This window comes from Trichomycterus rosablanca, chromosome 5 (assembly GCF_030014385.1).
Source record: "Trichomycterus rosablanca isolate fTriRos1 chromosome 5, fTriRos1.hap1, whole genome shotgun sequence".
Classification (NCBI taxonomy): domain Eukaryota; kingdom Metazoa; phylum Chordata; class Actinopteri; order Siluriformes; family Trichomycteridae; genus Trichomycterus; species Trichomycterus rosablanca.
The window spans coordinates 17720342-17740908 of record NC_085992.1 but is presented as its reverse complement, the minus strand read 5'-3'; the positions used below and the strand labels follow the sequence as shown (position 1 = coordinate 17740908).

At 38.2% G+C, this 20567-nt stretch overlaps 1 protein-coding gene across 4 annotated transcripts in view; it reads left to right on the top strand.

Moving 5' to 3' along the window:
- The window catches only part of macrod2 (mono-ADP ribosylhydrolase 2), a 1284034-nt gene that overhangs the window by 1193340 nt on the left and 70127 nt on the right, over positions 1 to 20567 (top strand). For all 4 annotated transcript variants that reach the window (XM_062994956.1, XM_062994957.1, XM_062994958.1 and 1 more), the window contains exon 11: positions 17360 to 17407. In XM_062994956.1, coding sequence (XP_062851026.1) covers positions 17360 to 17407 — 48 coding nt within the window. The remainder of the gene's footprint in view (positions 1 to 17359; positions 17408 to 20567) is intronic.

Here is a 20567-nt window from a genome sequence, read left to right as displayed (position 1 = left end):
CTTTTAAGTTGCAATGTCCATGAGCTTGTGGGTTTTCTAAAAATATTACAGCATCTCCCAGGTTGATTGTTCATACACCACCACTCCACTCTTTTCACCTAAATCACTTACTTTTAATAGCCACCAACAAGCTTCTTGTACAACCTTATAAGTACCATCCCAAAATCTCTATAGCAGTGGTGGACAGGCTAAGGCCTGCGTTAGGCTGTTTAATCTGGCCCACCATGTTTACGAAATTGTCCATTTCACCTTTTGTCCTGCAATACCCCGCATTTTAGTTGATTTCCTTTAGAGATGCACCACAAGACAGATAATAATCTATGCAAATATGCCACTATTCAAATCGATTGAGATGTAAAATGAATCGATATTCACTTTAAACAGCAGAGTGCACTGGCGCTATCCACCTCGCCTGGTTGACGTCACGAGGCAGAGTTGCCAGGTTTGAAGTTTTCCAGCCAAATTGGGCTTAGTTCAAAATGGGTGAAAATTTGAAGGTTGCTGGGTGGTTTTTTCAACAGCAGGGGACATTGTTAATGCTCAGAGATCTCTGCTTCTGCCTGGAAATGTAGATATGCTAATTCTCCTTAAAAAACCATGTAAATTCCAAGCTTGGAAAGAGCACAGGCAAAGCCTTAGTTTATTTATGTGAGGATACTTTCTTTATTTGTATTTTTATTAATTTATTTATATAATGTGGGTTTTGTTTTAAAATTTCAAAAAGGGAAATGTGCAGCATTGTTTTGCATAGTTTGTACCTACCTCAGAAATAAAAGGACATTCATTTTTTAGATAAATAAAAGATAAAAGGAAACTTTGTCATAATTTGTCTTCATTTCATTTTGTTTAAAAAAATCTGTGAAAATCGTATTGTGAACCCAGTATCGTGAATCACATCGCATCGTGGATAGAGTTTATCGTTAAATCCTCAATTTCTTTAGATGGCACACTCCAGACACTACTAACCTTTGCTAAAGCCTAATTAATACACTGGCAAAAAAGGGTGATGAACAACACTGTTTCCACTAAAATTTAATAGGGTAGGTAGGTAATCTTTGCTTCTAAGGTAATGAGTTTCACATGTAATTTATATTAGTTTACACCCGACCATCAGCTACTGGCCCGACCCTTCTGTTAGATTTTAAAATCCATTGTGGCCCACCCCTCTTCTAAAGGGTTAAAGTCAGCATTTTTAAAAGACTAGTCCAGCTTCATTTTAGCCTGATTAAGCTATTCTAAAACTGGCTTTGACATGGTTTCAGGCTATGGTCCTGCTGGAGCAGACAACTATACTAAAGATTCAAGAAGGTTTAGATTGTTTTTTTATGCGTGAGTCAACTTTTACAATATACACAAACCAAGAACACCAGAACAGGGACAAGCAACCGACTGATGTCAGGCTGTTGGGCGACCAAAACTCGTTGATGCCAGAGGAGATGAAGGCTATGGTGTCTGGCATGAACTGACAGAGGAGCTACTATGGCTCACATTACAGATCATTTTAATACTGGTAATGACGTGACTCACAACGTGTCACAACACACAGTGAAACAGATCATTCTGTGCATGGGGCTGCATAAATGTAAGTCAGTCAGGGTACCCAACACTTGGAAGCATTGGAGGAAGGTTGACTGATTCGACTAAGAATGTATTCCCGGAGATCATGTTGGTACATTTGCACCATTTACCTGTTTAACATTGACTCCACAGGACTCCTTCATGATGTCATGTAAAGTACATGTCTCAGCAGGTTAGAGCTGTTTTGACAGCATATTAGACAGGTGATCCTAATGTTTTGAATCATCCATTCATGTAAACTCAACTATGAACCCACAAAATTAACCCACATGTTAATTTCTTCATTCTTGGCTAGATTCCATAGATAATTAACCGATTAGACAATACACGTACTTATAAATCCACAGCCTATGATACTTCATGATTCTTTTTTCATAAGAAAAGAAAGACAGTGCTAGCAGTGCAGAGGAATCTGATGGAAAGCCTACTGGGACAACAGCTATCACACAGCTGTGTATGATTTGGCATTTGAGGGATTAAGGGGTGGCTAGACACACAAGCAGATCAAGATGTAGGGCTTAAGGTCAGTCTGTTAACTGAGTACTCAGTGGACGAAGAGCACTAAAAGGCCATGACATAAAAATTACAATATAATGGGGAATATACAGCACTCTAAAATGTATTTACAACTCAATCCATTGTCCTCTGCATAAACGACTGTCACAATCTGAGACTCGTATAAATGTGACTGGGTTAGAGTTACGGTGTGTCTAGAGTCTACAATGATAACACTGAGTACAAGGCTGGAGTGCTACCCTAGACAGCCAATCACAGAGCACCACACACACACATATACACCCACTTCATCTAAAAGCATTGCTAAATTGCCAACCCACCTTTTGCTTGTCTGTGGGTAATGGCTGAAAAACAGAAATCTAGTAAAAAAATCTAGTCACATCCAGAAAACAAACAACTTTCAGACAGTCACTGCAGGTGAGGATTAAACCCAGGTCCCCACCACGCTGCCTCTTTAGAAAGTCAACAATTTATAAGTAATCACCCCCACTTGTTTACTATTTGATTTAATCAATATTCGGTTTGAATAGAGTTTTTCGCTCTACATGGTTCAGCATGGTTCTGCTCATCATGGGGAAATTCTGAAAGGTTAGTTAAAAAGCAGTGGTGCTCTTTAATTTTGGATCTTGCCACAGATGTAGCTTTTATAAAGTGCTTCCAGTTAGTTAGTGGTCTAGTTGGATATTTTAAACAAGTAGCTTTATCTGTGTGGTGTGTATGTAGTTTTGTATTATTTCCACTTCATTATAATGGACTGTCGAACTCTGTGTTTCTCTATTATTATATCTCTGACTTTTTTAAATGCTGCTTTTGAGGGTGTTCGAGAATGTATCAGAGTAGCTGAAAGTATGGGGACACCCATCCTGATTCTAAAGTTCAGGTGCTTTAGCAACAACCTTTAATAACAGGTATATGAAATCAATGAAATGAAATTAAATACCTAATAGTTTGGACAACAACCCTGTTAAATACCTTTTGGATGAATTGAGAGTCTTTCTTACCCAGCACAACCTTAGAAATGTTATTTAGACCAAATAGGCACAAATTCCCCTGGACACACTGTAAACATGAAATATCTTGGGTTCATACTGTCTGCAATGTAAGGAGTCATACTGCATTTTTTTATTTGCAAATATATAAATACATACATACAGTATATACCCACACATACTAATATTCACAAATACATATACTCATACATACTAATATTCACAAATACATATACTCATACATACTAATATTCACAAATACATATACCTACACATACTAATATTCACAAATACATATACCTACACATACTAATATTCACAAATACATATACTCATACATACTAATATTCACAAATACATATACCTACACATACTAATATTCACAAATACATATACTCATACATACTAATATTCACAAATACATACACCCACACATACAAATACTCACAAATACATATACCCACACATACTAATACTCACAAATTCATATATCAATACATACTAATACTCACAAATACATATAGTCACACATACTAATACTCACAAATACATATACCCACACATACTAATATTCACAAATACATACAGTGGGGGAAATAAGTATTTGATCCCCTGCTGATTTTGTAAGTTTACCCCCTTACAAAGACTTGAACAGTCTATAATTTTTATGGAAGGTTTATTTTAACAGAGAGAGACAGAATATCAACAAAAAATCCAGAAAATAAAACATTAAATTAAGGTTATAAATTAATTTGTATTTAATTAAGGGAAATAAGTATTTGATCCCCTACCAACCAGCAAGAATTCTGACCCCCACAGACCGGTTATGTGCCCATGGGCACACAAATTAGTCCTGTCCCTGTATAAAAGACTCCTGTCACAGAATCAGTTTCTTCCGTTCAAATCTCTCGACCACCATGGGCAAGACCAAAGAGCTATCAAAGGACGTCAGGGACAAGACTGTAGACCTGCACAAGGCTGGAATGGGCTACAAGACCATCAGCAAGAAGCTTGGTGAGAAAGAGACCACTGTTGGTGCGATAATTCGAAAATGGAAGAAATACAAGATCACAGTCAATCACCCTCACTCTGGAGCTCCATGCAAGATCTCACCTGGTGGGGTAAGAATGATTCTGAGAAAGGTGAGGTCAGCCCAGAATTACACGGGAGGAGCTTGTCAATGATCTCAAGGGAGCTGGGAGCACAGTCACCAAGAAAACCATTAGTAACACACTTCGCCGTAATGGATTGAGATCCTGCAGTGCCCGCAAAGTCCATTTGCTCAAGAAGGCTCATGTACAGGCCCGTCTGAAGTTTGCCAATGAACACCTGAATGATTCAGAGAAAGCTTGGGAGAATGTGATATGGTCAGATGAGACCAAAATTGAGCTCTTTGGCATCAACTCCACTCGCCGTGTTTGGAGGCAAAGAAATGCCCGGTGGGGATGGTGTTCTTGGGGTCATATCCAGCATTTCTCTGCTCCCAGCTCCCTTGAGATCATTGACAAGCTCCTCCCGTGTAATTCTGGACTGACCTCACCTTTCTCAGAATCATTCTTACCCCACCAGGTGAGATCTTGCATGGAGCTCCAGAGCGAGGGTGATTGACTGTGATCTTGTATTTCTTCCATTTTCGAATTATCGCACCAACAGTGGTCTCTTTCTCACCAAGCTTCTTGCTGATGGTCTTGTAGCCCATTCCAGCCTTGTGCAGGTCTACAATCTTGTCCCTGACGTCCTTTGATAGCTCTTTGGTCTTGCCCATGGTGGTCGAGAGATTTGAACGGAAGAAACTGATTCTGTGACAGGAGTCTTTTATACAGGGACAGGACTAATTTGTGTGCCTCATGGGCACATAACCGGTCTGTGGGGGTCAGAATTCTTGCTGGTTGGTAGGGGATCAAATACTTATTTCCCTTAATTAAATACAAATTAATTTATAACCTCAATTTAATGTTTTTTTTTCTGGATTTTTTGTAGATTTTTTCTGTCTCTCTCTGTTAAAATAAACCTTCCATAAAAATTATAGACTGTTCAAGTCTTTGTAAGGGGGTAAACTTACAAAATCAGCAGGGGATCAAATACTTATTTCCCCCACTGTATACCCACACATACTAATATTCACAAATACATATACCCACACATACTAATATTCACAAATACATATACCCACACGTACTAATATTCACAAATACATATACTCATACATACTAATATTCACAAATACATATACCCCCACATACTAATATTCACAAATACATATACCCACACATACTAATACTCACAAATACATATACCCACACATACTAATATTCACAAATACATATACTCATACATACTAATATTCACAAATACATATACCCCCACATACTAATATTCACAAATACATATACCCACACATACTAATACTCACAAATACATATATCCACACATACTAATACTTACAAATACATATACCCACACATACTAATGCTCACAAATTTATATACCAATACATACTAATACTCACAAATACATATACCCACACAAACTAATACTCACAAATACATATACCCATATATACTAATACTCACAAATTCATATATTCACACATGCTAATACTCACAAATTCATATATCCATAAATACTAAGTCACAAATACATATACCCACACATATTAATATTCACAAATACATATACTCATACATACTAATATTAACAAATACACATACCCATACATATTAATATTAACAAATACATACAGTGTATCACAAAAGTGAGTACACCCCTCACATTTCTGCAAATATTTCATTATATCTTTTCATGGGACAACACTATAGACATGAAACTTGGATATAACTTAGAGTAGTCAGTGTACAACTTGTATAGCAGTGTAGATTTACTGTCTTCTGAAAATAACTCAACACACAGCCATTAATGTCTAAATAGCTGGCAACATAAGTGAGTACACCCCACAGTGAACATGTCCAAATTGTGCCCAAATGTGTCGTTGTCCCTCCCTGGTGTCATGTGTCAAGGTCCAAGGTGTAAATGGGGAGCAGGGCTGTTAAGTTTGGTGTTTTGGGTACAATTCTCTCATACTGGCCACTGGATATTCAACATGGCACCTCATGGCAAAGAACTCTCTGAGGATGTGAGAAATAGAATTGTTGCTCTCCACAAAGATGGCCTGGGCTATAAGAAGATTGCTAACACCCTGAAACTGAGCTACAGCATGGTGGCCAAGGTCATACAGCGGTTTTCCAGGACAGGTTCCACTCGGAACAGGCTTCGCCAGGGTCGACCAAAGAAGTTGAGTCCACGTGTTCGGCGTCATATCCAGAGGTTGGCTTTAAAAAATAGACACATGAGTGCTGCCAGCATTGCTGCAGAGGTTGAAGACGTGGGAGATCAGCCTGTCAGTGCTCAGACCATACGCCGCACACTGCATCAACTCGGTCTGCATGGTCGGCATCCCAGAAGGAAGCTGGCGCACAAGAAAGCCCGCAAACAGTTTGCTGAAGACAAGCAGTCCAAGAACATGGATTACTGGAATGCCCTGTGGTCTGACGAGACCAAGATAAACTTGTTTGGCTCAGATGGTGTCCAGCATGTGTGGCGGCGCCCTGGTGAGAAGTACCAAGACAACTGTATCTTGCCTACAGTCAAGCATGGTGGTGGTAGCATCATGGTCTTGGGCTGCATGAGTGTTGCTGGCACTGGGGAGCTGCGGTTCATTGAGGGAAACATGAATTCCAACATGTACTGTGACATTCTGAAACAGAGCATGATCCCCTCCCTTCGAAAACTGGGCCTCATGGCAGTTTTCCAACAGGATAACGACCCCAAACACAACCTCCAAGATGACAACTGCCTTGCTGAGGAAGCTGAAGGTAAAGGTGATGGACTAAACCCAATTGAGCACCTGTGGCGCATCCTCAAGTGGAAGGTGGAGGAGTTCAAGGTGTCTAACATCCACCAGCTCCGTGATGTCATCATGGAGGAGTGGAAGAGGATTCCAGTAGCAACCTGTGCAGCTCTGGTGAATTCCATGCCCAGGAGGGTTAAGGCAGTGCTGGATAATAATGGTGGTCACACAAAATATTGACACTTTGGGCACAATTTGGACATGTTCACTGTGGGGTGTACTCACTTATGTTGCCAGCCATTTAGACATTAATGGCTGTGTGTTGAGTTATTTTCAGAAGACAGTAAATCTACACTGCTATACAAGCTGCACACTGACTACTCTAAGTTATATCCAAGTTTCATGTCTATACTGTTGTCCCATGAAAAGATATAATAAAATATTTGCAGAAATGTGAGGGGTGTACTCACTTTTGTGATACACTGTATACTCATACATACTAATATTCACTAATATTCACAAATACATACACCCATACATATTAATATTAACAAATACATATACTCATACATACTAATATTAACAAATACACATACCCATACATATTAATTTTCACAAATACATATACCCATACATACTAATATTTACAATTCATATACCCATACACATATATATACCTACACTCATTCTGTGTACCCCCATAACACACACACACACACACACACACACACACACACACACACACACACACATCCCCAAATATGCCATGCATGAAGTACCAGACTGCAGAGCTACAGATGTTGATCCTGACACTGTCACTCAACTTTTTCTTCCTCTTTTATGTCTTATGAATATTTCATGCTGCTGGGTTTTCTGCACCACCGTGGTCAGAAAAGTGTGACCGTTCCATGTGCAGCTGCAAAAGGAAGGCGTTTTGGCTTACTTTTTCCCACTATTAGCTTCACTAGATGCACATTATGGTTTTCTAAACATGCCATTAAAATGTTCTCTTTTTTTGTGGTGCTAAAAGACTGTGTTTAAAAAGCTTGAACAATTAAATGCGTATAGGGCTTAATGGAGAAGAGAATGTGCCAATCATGTTACGCTGCTACCATCTCCTGGTAGATGTCTGCATCTTTTTTGCATTAATATATCTAAACCAGGTCAAGTCTTCATTTTAAAAAATAAAAATGCAGAGAAGCCTAATATAAGTGAGTAGCTGTTTTAAAATATTAAAATATTTAAAGAGCATACAGGATCCTTAAACTACGGTGGCCGAGAAGTGCAAAACAAATTTACATTTCAGAAAACAAAATTACAAAAAAACAAAAACAAATTTACAACAAAAGCAAAAACAAATTTACAAGTGCTTGGGTACCCAGTGTTTGTAAATTTGTTTTGGCATATGTAAAAGTGTTTCAGCACTTGTAAATTTGTTTTCGGTATATGTAATTTTGTTTTCTAAAATGTAAATTTGTTTTGCACTTCTCGGCCGCACATTTCTGACGGAAAGGGTAGGTACAATAAACCGGAAGTGCGTGTTGCTTACCAGCTGTCAATCAAACTGTTTGTCAGCGGTAAAGTGAACGGAGTTTGTGATGGTGACGATAAACAAGGTTTTGTCTCGTTTGTGGAAATCATTTTATCCAGTTGACCCGCTATTGTTTTTCTTGTGGAAAGTTATTAGATTGTTTGTGCAGACGGTTAGACGTGGCGTGTGCATCTCTATTTACCGTCCGCTCTTCTAAACATCTAAGGAATTCCCACAAGAACAACAAAAGCGAAATAATGAAAATAATTAACACAAAATGGACAAAACATTGTTTATTAGGGACGGAACATTTGATACCGAGGCTTTAAAGCTTGTTTCACTTTTGTAACACTGGACTCAGTGTATCGGAGCTTATATTAAAGCAGCAGCATGTGCGGGACTGATGAAGCTTTGGCGCTGTGTTTTATCTCACTCACTATATAAGAGGGGGGGGGGGCACCTTACACAGTCATGAGAACAAAGGTTTTATTTATGGTGTTTAACATTTATTATTTTTATTCTTTATAATAATAAGTCAGAACCATATTTTAGGCAAAACAACACACTCTGCCCACTGCGCTACTCATACAGAGGTGTATTAAACAGGTTATGCTGCTATAACCAGCGCACACACACCGTTACTAAGAATAAAAGTGAATACTACTTAATATAATTCCCACAGTCTCCCATTGATGTCCCGTCCCTAATAAACAATGTTTTGTCCATTTTGTGTTAATTATTTTCATTATTTCGCTTTTGTTGTTCTTGTGGGAATTCCTTAGATGTTTAGAAGAGCGGACGGTAAATAGAGATGCACACGCCATGTCTAACCCGTCTGCACAAACTATCTAATAACTTTCCACAAGAAAAACAATAGCGGATCAACTGGATAAATAAATGATTTCCACAAACTAGACAAAACCTTGTTTATCGTCACCATCACAAACTCCGTTCACTTTACCGCTGACAAACAGTTTGATTGACAGCTGGTAAGCAACACGCACTTCCGGTTTATTGTACCTACCTTTTCCGTCAGAAATGTGCGGCCGAGAAGTGCAAAACAAATTTACATTTTAGAAAACAAAATTACATATGCCGAAAACAAATTTACAAGTGCTGAAACACTTTTACATATGCCAAAACAAATTTACAAACACTGGGTACCCAAGCACTTGTAAATTTGTTTTTGCTTTTGTTGTAAATGTTGTTTTTGTTTTTTTGTAATTTTGTTTTCTGAAATGTAAATTTGTTTTGCACTTCTCGGCCACCGTATTAAACGATCCCTTTCTGCAATAGAATTCCTGTCAAAATCCTGTGGAGAAATTAATAAAGACTATTAATCGTACTACGCAACTTAACTGTACAGTTAACAAGAACAGTTCTTTCATCCAAACCTGTGTCCGCAGCCTACTTTGATTACTAAAAATTTACAGGGTTGTCAGGTATTTCCTGTGTAGCGCTCTCTGGAATTAAGTTTATTTGAATGGGTCTTAGCTCTCCTTCTGAAAACAAGCATTTGTCAAGGGAATGAAACAGAAGAAGCCTACTAATTACAGCTTTACATGCAAAACGGTTGTTAAACGAGATGAGCAATTATTGTCTATGCAAGAAAGATATAATTAATTATCCAGTGTTTTACACAAGTTCAAGCTGTTACGGATATATGGACAATTGGTAGATTTTTTTGCCATGCTATTTTTTTCTCATTGTGGAGCAAAGATAAAATAAAATAAGATAAGATTCTTTTATTGATTTCTATTGAGGGAATTCGAGTGTTACAGCAGCTCAGAGTAAATACAAAAAAAAAAATTTATAAATAAAAAAAATAAAAAATAAATACAATAAAAATAAATACGATACAAAAAATAATATACAAAAAATAAATCATGTAAAAAATATAATGAATTTAATATAAATATAATATAAATTAATTCTTAATATATTATATACATCTTCTTCTTGTTCCTCAGCCTTTGATCTGTTTTTTCCGTTACGGGGTCGGCATTTCCAGCTTATTCTCGTTAGGGGTCCCCTCCCTATTTATCCGGGCTTGGGACTGGCACTACAATGCACTGGTCTGTGCATCCCAGCTGCTATATACTGTATATATATATATATATATATATATGTATTTATGTATGTATGTATGCATGTATGTAAGTATGTGTGTATATATATATATATATATATATATATATATATATATATATATATATATATATATATATATATATATATACAGTATATACTGTATGTGTGTGTATATATATATATATATATATGTATATATATACAGTATATACTGTATATATATACAGTGTATCACAAAAGTGAGTACACCCCTCACATTTCTGCAAATATTTCATTATATCTTTTCATGGGACAACACTATAGACATGAAACTTGGATATAACTTAGAGTAGTCAGTGTACAGCTTGTATAGCAGTGTAGATTTACTGTCTTCTGAAAATAACTCAACACACAGCCATTAATGTCTAAATAGCTGGCAACATAAGTGAGTACACCCCACAGTGAACATGTCCAAATTGTGCCCAAATGTGTCGTTGTCCCTCCCTGGTGTCATGTGTCAAGGTCCCAGGTGTAAATGGGGAGCAGGGCTGTTAAATTTGGTGTTTTGGGTACAATTCTCTCATACTGGCCACTGGATATTCAACATGGCACCTCATGGCAAAGAGCTCTCTGAGGATGTGAGAAATACAATTGTTGCTCTCCACAAAGATGGCCTGGGCTATAAAAAGATTGCTAACACCCTGAAACTGAGCTTCAGCATGGTGGCCAAGGTCATACAGCAGTTTTCCAGGACAGGTTCCACTCGGAACAGGCTTCGCTAGGGTCGACCAAAGAAGTTGAGTCCACGTGTTCGGCGTCATATCCAGAGGTTGGCTTTAAAAAATAGACACATGAGTGCTGCCAGCATTGCTGCAGAGGTTGAAGACGTGGGAGGTCAGCCTGTCAGTGCTCAGACCATACACCGCACACTGCATCAACTCAGTCTGCATGGTCGTCATCCCAGAAGGAAGCTGACGCACAAGAAAGCCAGCGAACAGTTTGCTGAAAACAAGCATTCCAAGAACATGGATTACTGGAATGCCCTGTGGTCTGACGAGACCAAGATAAACTTGTTTGGCTCAGATGGTGTCCAGCATGTGTGGCGGCGCCCTGGTGAGAAGTACCAAGACAACTGTATCTTGCCTACAGTCAAGCATGGTGGTGGTAGCATCATGGTCTTGGGCTGCATGAGTGTTGCTGGCACTGGGGAGCTGCAGTTCATTGAGGGAAACATGAATTCCAACATGTACTGTGACATTCTGAAACAGAGCATGATCCCCTCCCTTCGAAAACTGGGCCTCATGGCAGTTTTCCAACAGGATAACGACCCCAAACACAACCTCCAAGATGACAACTGCCTTGCTGAGGAAGCTGAAGGTAAAGGTGATGGACTAAACCCAATTGAGCACCTGTGGCGCATCCTCAAGTGGAAGGTGGAGGAGTTCAAGGTGTCTAACATCCACCAGCTCCGTGATGTCATCATGGAGGAGTGGAAGAGGATTCCAGTAGCAACCTGTGCAGCTCTGGTGAATTCCATGCCCAGAAGGGTTAAGGCAGTGCTGGATAATAATGGTGGTCACACAAAATATTGACACTTTGGGCACAATTTGGACATGTTCACTGTGGGGTGTACTCACTTATGTTGCCAGCCATTTAGACATTAATGGCTGTGTGTTGAGTTATTTTCAGAAGACAGTAAATCTACACTGCTATACAAGCTGTACACTGACTACTCTAAGTTATATCCAAGTTTCATTTCTATAGTGTTGTCCCATGAAAAGATATAATGAAATATTTGCAGAAATGTGAGGGGTGTACTCACTTTTGTGATACACTGTATATACTGTATATATATATACTGTATATATATATAATTTTTTTTTTTTTTTATATATATTTTCTACCATGATGTTTTAGTACAAAATTATTTATAATGAAAATTTCACAAATTACCTCAAATGCAACTCAAAGTTCCTCAAATATGCAATTAAGTAAACAAAAAAAAGAATAATATGATGTTGGAATTTTTCTTTGGCTCAAAATGATTAGGAGTGTATGTCTGTCTTAAGACTAATCTTGTTTAGTGAGTTTTGTTTTACCACAGACTTTAAATTTATGAAAAGGTCAGCAGGGTTATGTAAGCTCCACCCTTCTCATCCCACAAATTGAATAAATATCATGTCAGGGTTGATTGATGACTTTGAAGTCTAGGAAGTGTCATGATGAATTTGATTGACGGAGCATCTTATTCCGATCAAGCGTGACTGATGAAGAACCAATGCTGTTAGGGTTTAATAAGGTCTGCCATTTTTAATCGTTGTTGGGGGAAAAAAACATGCGCTTACTCTCTTGAGCTTGTTAAAAAGGCAATTACACAATGGCCACTGCCGAAACAGATAGGGTTATTGGTGTCGAGGCTTTCATTTCCTCAATTTGTTCTAAATGTCATCTTAAGAGAGTGAAGGATAAATAGGTGAACAGAGAGAGAGAGAGAGAGAGAGAGAGAGAGAGAGAGAGAGAGAGAGAGAGAGAGCGAGAGAGAGAGAGTAGTTATGTATACAGATAAATACACAGGCTTTGTAAAGACTACATTGGCTTCTCCACACTGAATTTATCAAACCAAGTCTTTATGGACCTTATTTTTTGTGCAGAGAGGCACAGTCAGTCACAGTTTTATACTTTTTGTTAAATATACACCGATCAGCCAGAACATTAAAACCACCTCCTTGTTTCTACACTCACTGTCTATTTTATCAGCTCTATTTACCATATAGAAGCAATTTGTAGTTCTACAATTACTGACTGTAGTCTATCTGTTTCTCTACATGCTTTGTTAGGCCCCTTTCATGCTGTTCTTCAATGGTCAGGACTCTCCCAGTACCACTACAGAGCAGGTATTATTTGGGTGGTGGATCATTCTCAGCACTGCAGTAACACTGACATGGTGGTGGTGTGTTAGTGTGTGTTGTGCTGGTATGAGTGGATAAGACACAGCAGCGCTGCTGGAGTTTTTAAACACCTCACTGTCACTGCTGGACTGAGAATAGTCCACCAACCAAAAATATATCCAGCCAACAGCGCCCCGTGGGCGGCGTCCTGTGACCACTGATGAAGGTCTAGAAGATGACCAACTCAAACTGCAGCAATAGATGAGCGATCGTCTCTGACTTTACATCTACAAGGTGGACCAACTAGGTAGGAGTGTCCAATAGAGTGGACAGTAAGTGGACATGGTATTTAAAAACTCCAGCAGTGCTGCTGTGTTTGATCCACTCATACCAGCACAACACACACTAACACACCACCACCATGTCATTGTCACTGCAGTGCTGAGAATGATCCACCACCTAAATAATACCTGCTCTGTGGTGGTCCTGTGGGGGTCCTGACCATTGAAGAACAGGGTGAAAGCAGGCTAAAAAAGTATGTAGAGAAACAGATGGACTACAGTCAGTAATTGTAGAACTACAAAGTGCTTCTATATGGTAAGTGGAGCTAATAAAATGGAAGTGAATCGTACCCACCGCAACCCTGAAGAGGAGGAGCATGGAGATGGGTTTCTGACTCTTACATTCAACATCTGCGCTATCAGTATGCGATAATACTTCTAACAAAAATTGAGGTTATGTAATATTTGTATGTTTTGGTACTTGCATCAGTCCAAAACTGAATTCCCAATGCCAGTGATTTTATTAGCAATTAGCTTGCCAGCTGTCAGAGGTTTGCATCATGGACAGCAAATCACAGACAGCTGGTTGGCAGATACTTTGAGGCTGGCTAGCTAGCTGGCTTGTTAACAGCATTTTAATGTTCCCTACATAAAACCTGAATAATAATGATTAGCCAAGGATTAAAAAAAGACTTCTCCTATTTCTACCTATACTAAATATAAGTAAATGTAAGGCTTACTTGATGGTAATAAACTGTCCAGCTAGACATTGTGGTTCAATATTGTTTTTGGTGATATATCTGTAATATATTCTATAGTACTTACATATTGTACCCAGTGGACATTGGGGCTGGTGGTAATGAGCTGTTTGTCCCTGAAACTCACCTGTTCATTTTCCACTTTCCAGATGCTGGAAAGCAAAATTATGATGATAATTATGCTGTAATGGTGGTTTGAAGGACCATGATGGGACGAGCAAACTGTTGCCACAAAATTGAAAATGTATCATTCTAACGATGGGTGTGGCTAAAACGCTAGGAGGGATGTTTACATATTTTTTGGCATATTGTGTAGATCAGCAGTAACTGTGTAATACACAAAAGCATATTTTTAGTGTGTATACAGTGGTACCTTGTAACTCGACGTCCCCAAAACTCGAAATCTTTGAAACTCGACACCCTTCGTCAAGAAATTTGTACCTTTAAACTCGACATTTCCCTTCAACTCGACATGTGTGCGACCGCCACTTTGTTCAGCACTTGGCTTGAGTGGTGCGGTAAAACGTCATCAAAGTGCGAATATGAGACGAATCTGCATTTGTGTGGAATAATCGTCAAATTAAGCGTCCACATGGATCTGTGTTTAGCTGGACTTTCCTCCTTTCACTTTTAAACTCGTGTTACAGCTAGAGGTTCTAAGAAATTGTAAGAATCAGCTTTTCCAAGAGAGTCTAAAACGTTTATTGTTAAAAATAAAAAGCTTAACATTACTTAATTTATTAAAAGAACAACATAGAAACACTAAACATATTTAAATTATTACTGCTCATACTGTAGGTTCTCTCCACTGATGAAATTCCTTGCTCGTTTTAGTACAATAAGTCACGTTAAGCTTTGTGCACTGCTACACTTTATAGAAAATAACAGCACAGCCAGTACAAAAGCTATTTTGCCGCTTCTCATGTGAATGCGCCTTTACTGAACGGAATACGGTATTCAAGCATCTCCACAATTAAGAAGCATAAGTAAACAATAAAGAAGTAAAGTGCAGGTTTTATTGTATTGTTTACTGATTTTTAATTGTTTTTAATTGTATTTCAGTGTTTTTATATTACATTTGTGTTATTTATAGTGTATAAGTGTCAAAAACAACCCCATTATTTTACAATAGTCTAAAATATATGCAGTTCCACGGGACCATGAAACGCATTAACAGGTTTCCTATACATTCTTTTGGGAAAAAATACCTTGAAACTCGACGTCAGCTGGTTCTGAGAGTGGCGTTGAGTTTCAAGGTATTTTTTCCCACTGTATTTAGAAGATTTACTTATGAAGTAAACAGCAGTTCATTTTTGATTGTGTGGAAACACTCACTCACTCACTCATTCACTTTCTTAACTGCTTATCCAATTCGGGGCGCAAGGGTGCTGGAGCCTATCCCAGCTTTTCAATGGGGCACAGTTACACCCTGGACGGGGTGCCAGTCCATCGCAGGGCAGACATACATACACACACACACACACACACACACATTCACCTACAGGGCAATTCAGTGTCTCCAATTAACCTGACTGCATGTTTTTGGACTGTGGGAGGAAACCGGAGCTCCCAGAGTAAACCCACGCAGACACCGGGAGAACATGCAAACTCCACACCTCCTGGGGATCGAACCCAGGACTTTCTTGCTGTGAGCCTTTGTGCCGCCCCGTGTGGAAACAAAGAATGCTAATTGTTTTAGTTTTGCAAGAATTTTTGCCCATTCTTGCTTGATACAAGATGATCAACAATTCATAATCGTAATTGTCTGGTTCTCTTCTTCATGACGCACCAAACATTTACAATAGGAGACAAATCTGGACTGCAGACAGGCCATTCAAGCACTCACACTCATTTATATTTTTGGCATTTATCCAAAGCAACTTACAGTACTCTGACAGTATACTGTCTAAGCAATTGATGGTTAAAAGCCCTGCTTAAGGGCCCTACAGTGGCAACCTAGTGGTGGGGCTTGAACCAGCGACCTTTCAGTTACTAGTCCAGTACCTTAATCACTAGGCTACCGTACAACTGCCCTGTCTTTGCAGCTAGCAAAGGTTTGTAACTATGTTCACATGCATCTGTTTATTTTAGTCATTCAGTACTGAACTGTATTGTTTTTTATCCTTTAGAACTTGCACAGACTTAAAGCTCATTACTACTGGGAAAGCTAAACGTGATGAAAACATCTGTGTTTAGTGCTTGCTTTCATCGTAAGCTAGTTGGCTAACTACCGTGTTGTTGGCAATGTTACATTACCTGATTAGCTGTAGAAAATGTTGTGTTGTATATAATCTGTCTGTAAAGCTACACTATAGATTTACATATAAAATGAAGTCTGGTATTTTCTTGATTAAAACACTCATTAAGTCCAGGAAAATAAGTCACCTCAATGGCAGCATACAATGTGTCTCTCTATATTCACAATATATTCCTTCAGGTCGATGGTACCTTCACTCATATGCATATACTGTTGGCACTGATGCTTCTCCACACCTTGACAAAAGTTGGCTTTGCATCACTTGAGAATATCATGCTATCATACCATGCTGTTTAATTCTAACAAACTAAACTAAACAACAAAAAATCAGCTATTAAATCATGAAGGACAGTTTTACAAAATGCATATAATAACATAAAATGTTATTGTATTAACACATAATTCCCTGTAGCAGGCTGCACACACAGCAAAATGTAGTACTATGTAGTATCTAGGATGGTATTTGAAACACAGCAGCTCTAGGCATTGGCCTATGCAATAGCTATGAACCTATTTCTGACAGCAGTGTTTTGGTCAATTTAGAACTCCTCTTATAGTAATTTCGACAAACTGACATTTTGTACTTACCTAGTGTCCTAAATGTACTGTATATTGTCTCATACACTCTGTTTTTCACTTTGCAGATGAAAATGAAGTTGGGGATGTTGAGATGCAGAGCCAAGTAGAAAAAGGTAGGCTGATGTTTTATTTACACCTCAGGATCAAAGTGATCCCTTAATTTAAACAAATAGCCAAAAGTATTGAGGTTCCAATTAACCTTTGAGATGAACTGTCAGCTCTGCCTGCTGGCTGGGCTGAGCGGCCGCATGAACAACGATTGGCCTGTTGTTCAGATAGGGGTGGGATTAAGCCGGAGAGGGTCTCTCTCATAACTAATGCAATTACGACCTCTGCTGGCTGATTGATGGTGCCTGCACAGAGATGAGAAAGTGCTGTCAGGGTGTGTCTCTCCATAGACAGTGCTGAGCTGCACTGCAATTGTCAAAGTGTAGGTGATAAGATGCAAACGGCATGCTGGCCACGTGTCGGAGGGGGCGTGGGTTAGCTTCGTTCTCCTCAATCAGAGCGGGGATTGGCATTGGTGAAGAGGAAGCATGATGCAATCTGGCAATTGGACGCGCTAGAAAGGGAGAAAAAGGGGAGAAATCTAATCTAATCAAAATTCCACAGACTTTAACAGCCTTTGCTCTTCTGGAAATATTTTTATGTTGCAACAGGATGGGGAGAAGGGGAAGGGAAGTCCATATTAATGTCCATGGATTAGAAATGGGATGTCCAACAAGCTCATTCTCAGGTGTCACCATGCTTTTGGCAGTGACTGGCTCCCACTTTTGTCTAGCTGCAAAACAAACAATACACTCATTCAGTAGACACTTACCTTGTAATTTGTGTACAGTATGTATCAGTCCCCATAAAGCCTGGGACGTTTAGGTAAGCAAATGTTGCTTTACTCACATGCCAGTATAAAGACTGAGCAATAAGAGCATATCTATGGTTTTTTGTACAGTATTTGCAAACTACAACTCAGAATCTTTAGTACTTACTTTTTTAGAGAGTTTCAACAAACAAAGAGAGTAAACAAAGCCTTAAACAGTTTCATGTTTAATCATCACTGTGCACAAAATCAGGTGCATAAAGACATGATTTGACAAGTTTGGTAGGGACAAACTCAGTAAGCCCTGACCACAACCCCACTAAAACACCTTTGGGATAAATTGGAACTGTAATTTGTGAGTCCGGCCTTCTGTTCAAACATCAGTGCCTGATTTTACAAATGCTGTTTTGGCTAAATGGGCACAAATTCACACGAACAAAATATTCTCAAATATCCTCCTTCAGGACATACATGTACTGGTAGAGCAGAATACCTTATGACATGTCACCCAGTACCTAAAGCAGCAAAGCATTCCTACACAAATAGTGATGTTGTCATTTTGGAAAATTGTGTTAGCTTTACACCAATTGTAATCAGAGACCCAAAAAGAGTGATAGATGAAGACTCCCAAAAATACCAGATTCATCAACCTTATAGTCAGGATTTAATATGTACATTAATCACATTTAGCAAGTGTCTTTTATTCTAAGCTGTGATTAAATGCAATGCAAATGATTAAATGTTAAGGGCTTGCTTAGGGGCCCAACAGTGGCAGCTTGGTAGTGGTCAAGCTTGATTCAGCAATCTTCTAATCAATTGTCCAGTACCCTTAACCAATAAGCTACCACTGCCCTAATATAGTTTTGACTATATAGTGTAAATACATTAATATTGTAAAACTGTATTTTTTGTTTACTTATTTTTTATTTAGTATGCCTCTAGCTGTTGCTATAAACAGGTATCTTACACGTGAATAATGGAACCCTTACTGCACAGCAGCAGTGTTCTCAGTAATCTCACGTCCTACCTGACTTGATGTTCTGCTGTGATAAAGCTTCTAAAAAAGACTGTTATATCCAATTTGTGCAGAAGCTTTATGGTGCACTTGCATTGCAGTTAGGTTTGACAGAATCTTTTGGATCTAAGCTCTTTTAAGTTGCAGTCTGAACGTCTTTAAATAGAGATGTAAAGTTTGAAGTGTGAATGCAGTACTGTCAAAAATCATCTTCCTTGATTTTCCAATCTGTTGTTTACATAAGATAGATGGATGGATGGATGGATGGATGGATGGATGGATGGATGGATGGATGGATGGATGGATGGATGGATGGATGGATGGATGGATGGATAGATGGATAGATAGATAGATAGATAGATAGATAGATAGATAGATAGATAGATAGATAGATAGATATGTAAATTTTATGTACATCAATAAAGGTACACACTATAGAAATTCAACTATATAAATTTGAAAAAAAAAACTGCACAAACAAAACAACCAAAATTAAAATTAACCTGAATTGTACGTATATTGCAAAAAATAGAGTGCAGTTATTAATGATTAAGAATTAAGTGAGGATTGAAAGTGCAGGGAGGTGCAGTTCCAAGTATACAGTGTATGGTACAAATTAAATATGGATTAAATTTTAAATAGTAAAGTGATAAAGTGACGAGTATTGCACATTGAATTTGGCCGATATAGCCATATCTATATATACATCAACATACATACGCATGTGTATGAATATACTTAAGTACGCATATACAGTGGTACCTTGAAACTCAATGTCACTTGGTTCTGGGAGTGGCATTGAGTTTAAAAGGTGTTGAGTTTCAAGGTATTTTTTTTCCCATGAGGATGTATGGGAATCCTGTTAATGCGTTTCATGGTCTTGTGGAACTGCATATATTTTAGGCTAGTGTAAAATAATGGGGTTGTTTTTGACACTTACACACTGAAAATAACACAAATATAATATAAAAAGAACACTGAAATACAATTAAAAACAGTATTAAAAAAAATCAATCAAAAATACAATAAAACCTTCACTTTACCTTTACTTTATTGTTATTTTATGCTTTGTAATTAGTGGAGAGAACAAATAAGCAGTAATATTTAAGAGAGGTTTAGTGTTTTTTTTACGTCGTTCTTTTAATACATCGAGTTACATTATTATTATTATTTTTTTTAACGATAAGCATTTTAGACAGAAAAGCTGATTCTTACAATGTCTTAGAACCCCGACTGTAACACAAATTTAAAAGTAAAACAGGAGAAAAATCCAGCTGAACACAGATACATGTGGAGCTTTCACAGTAAATTGGACAATTATTCCACACAAATGCAGATTCGTCTCATGTTCGCATGACGTTTTATCATGCTAAACAAAGCAGCAGTTGCACACATGTTGAGTTTAAGGGAAACATTGAGTTTAAGGGTGCAAATTTCTCAA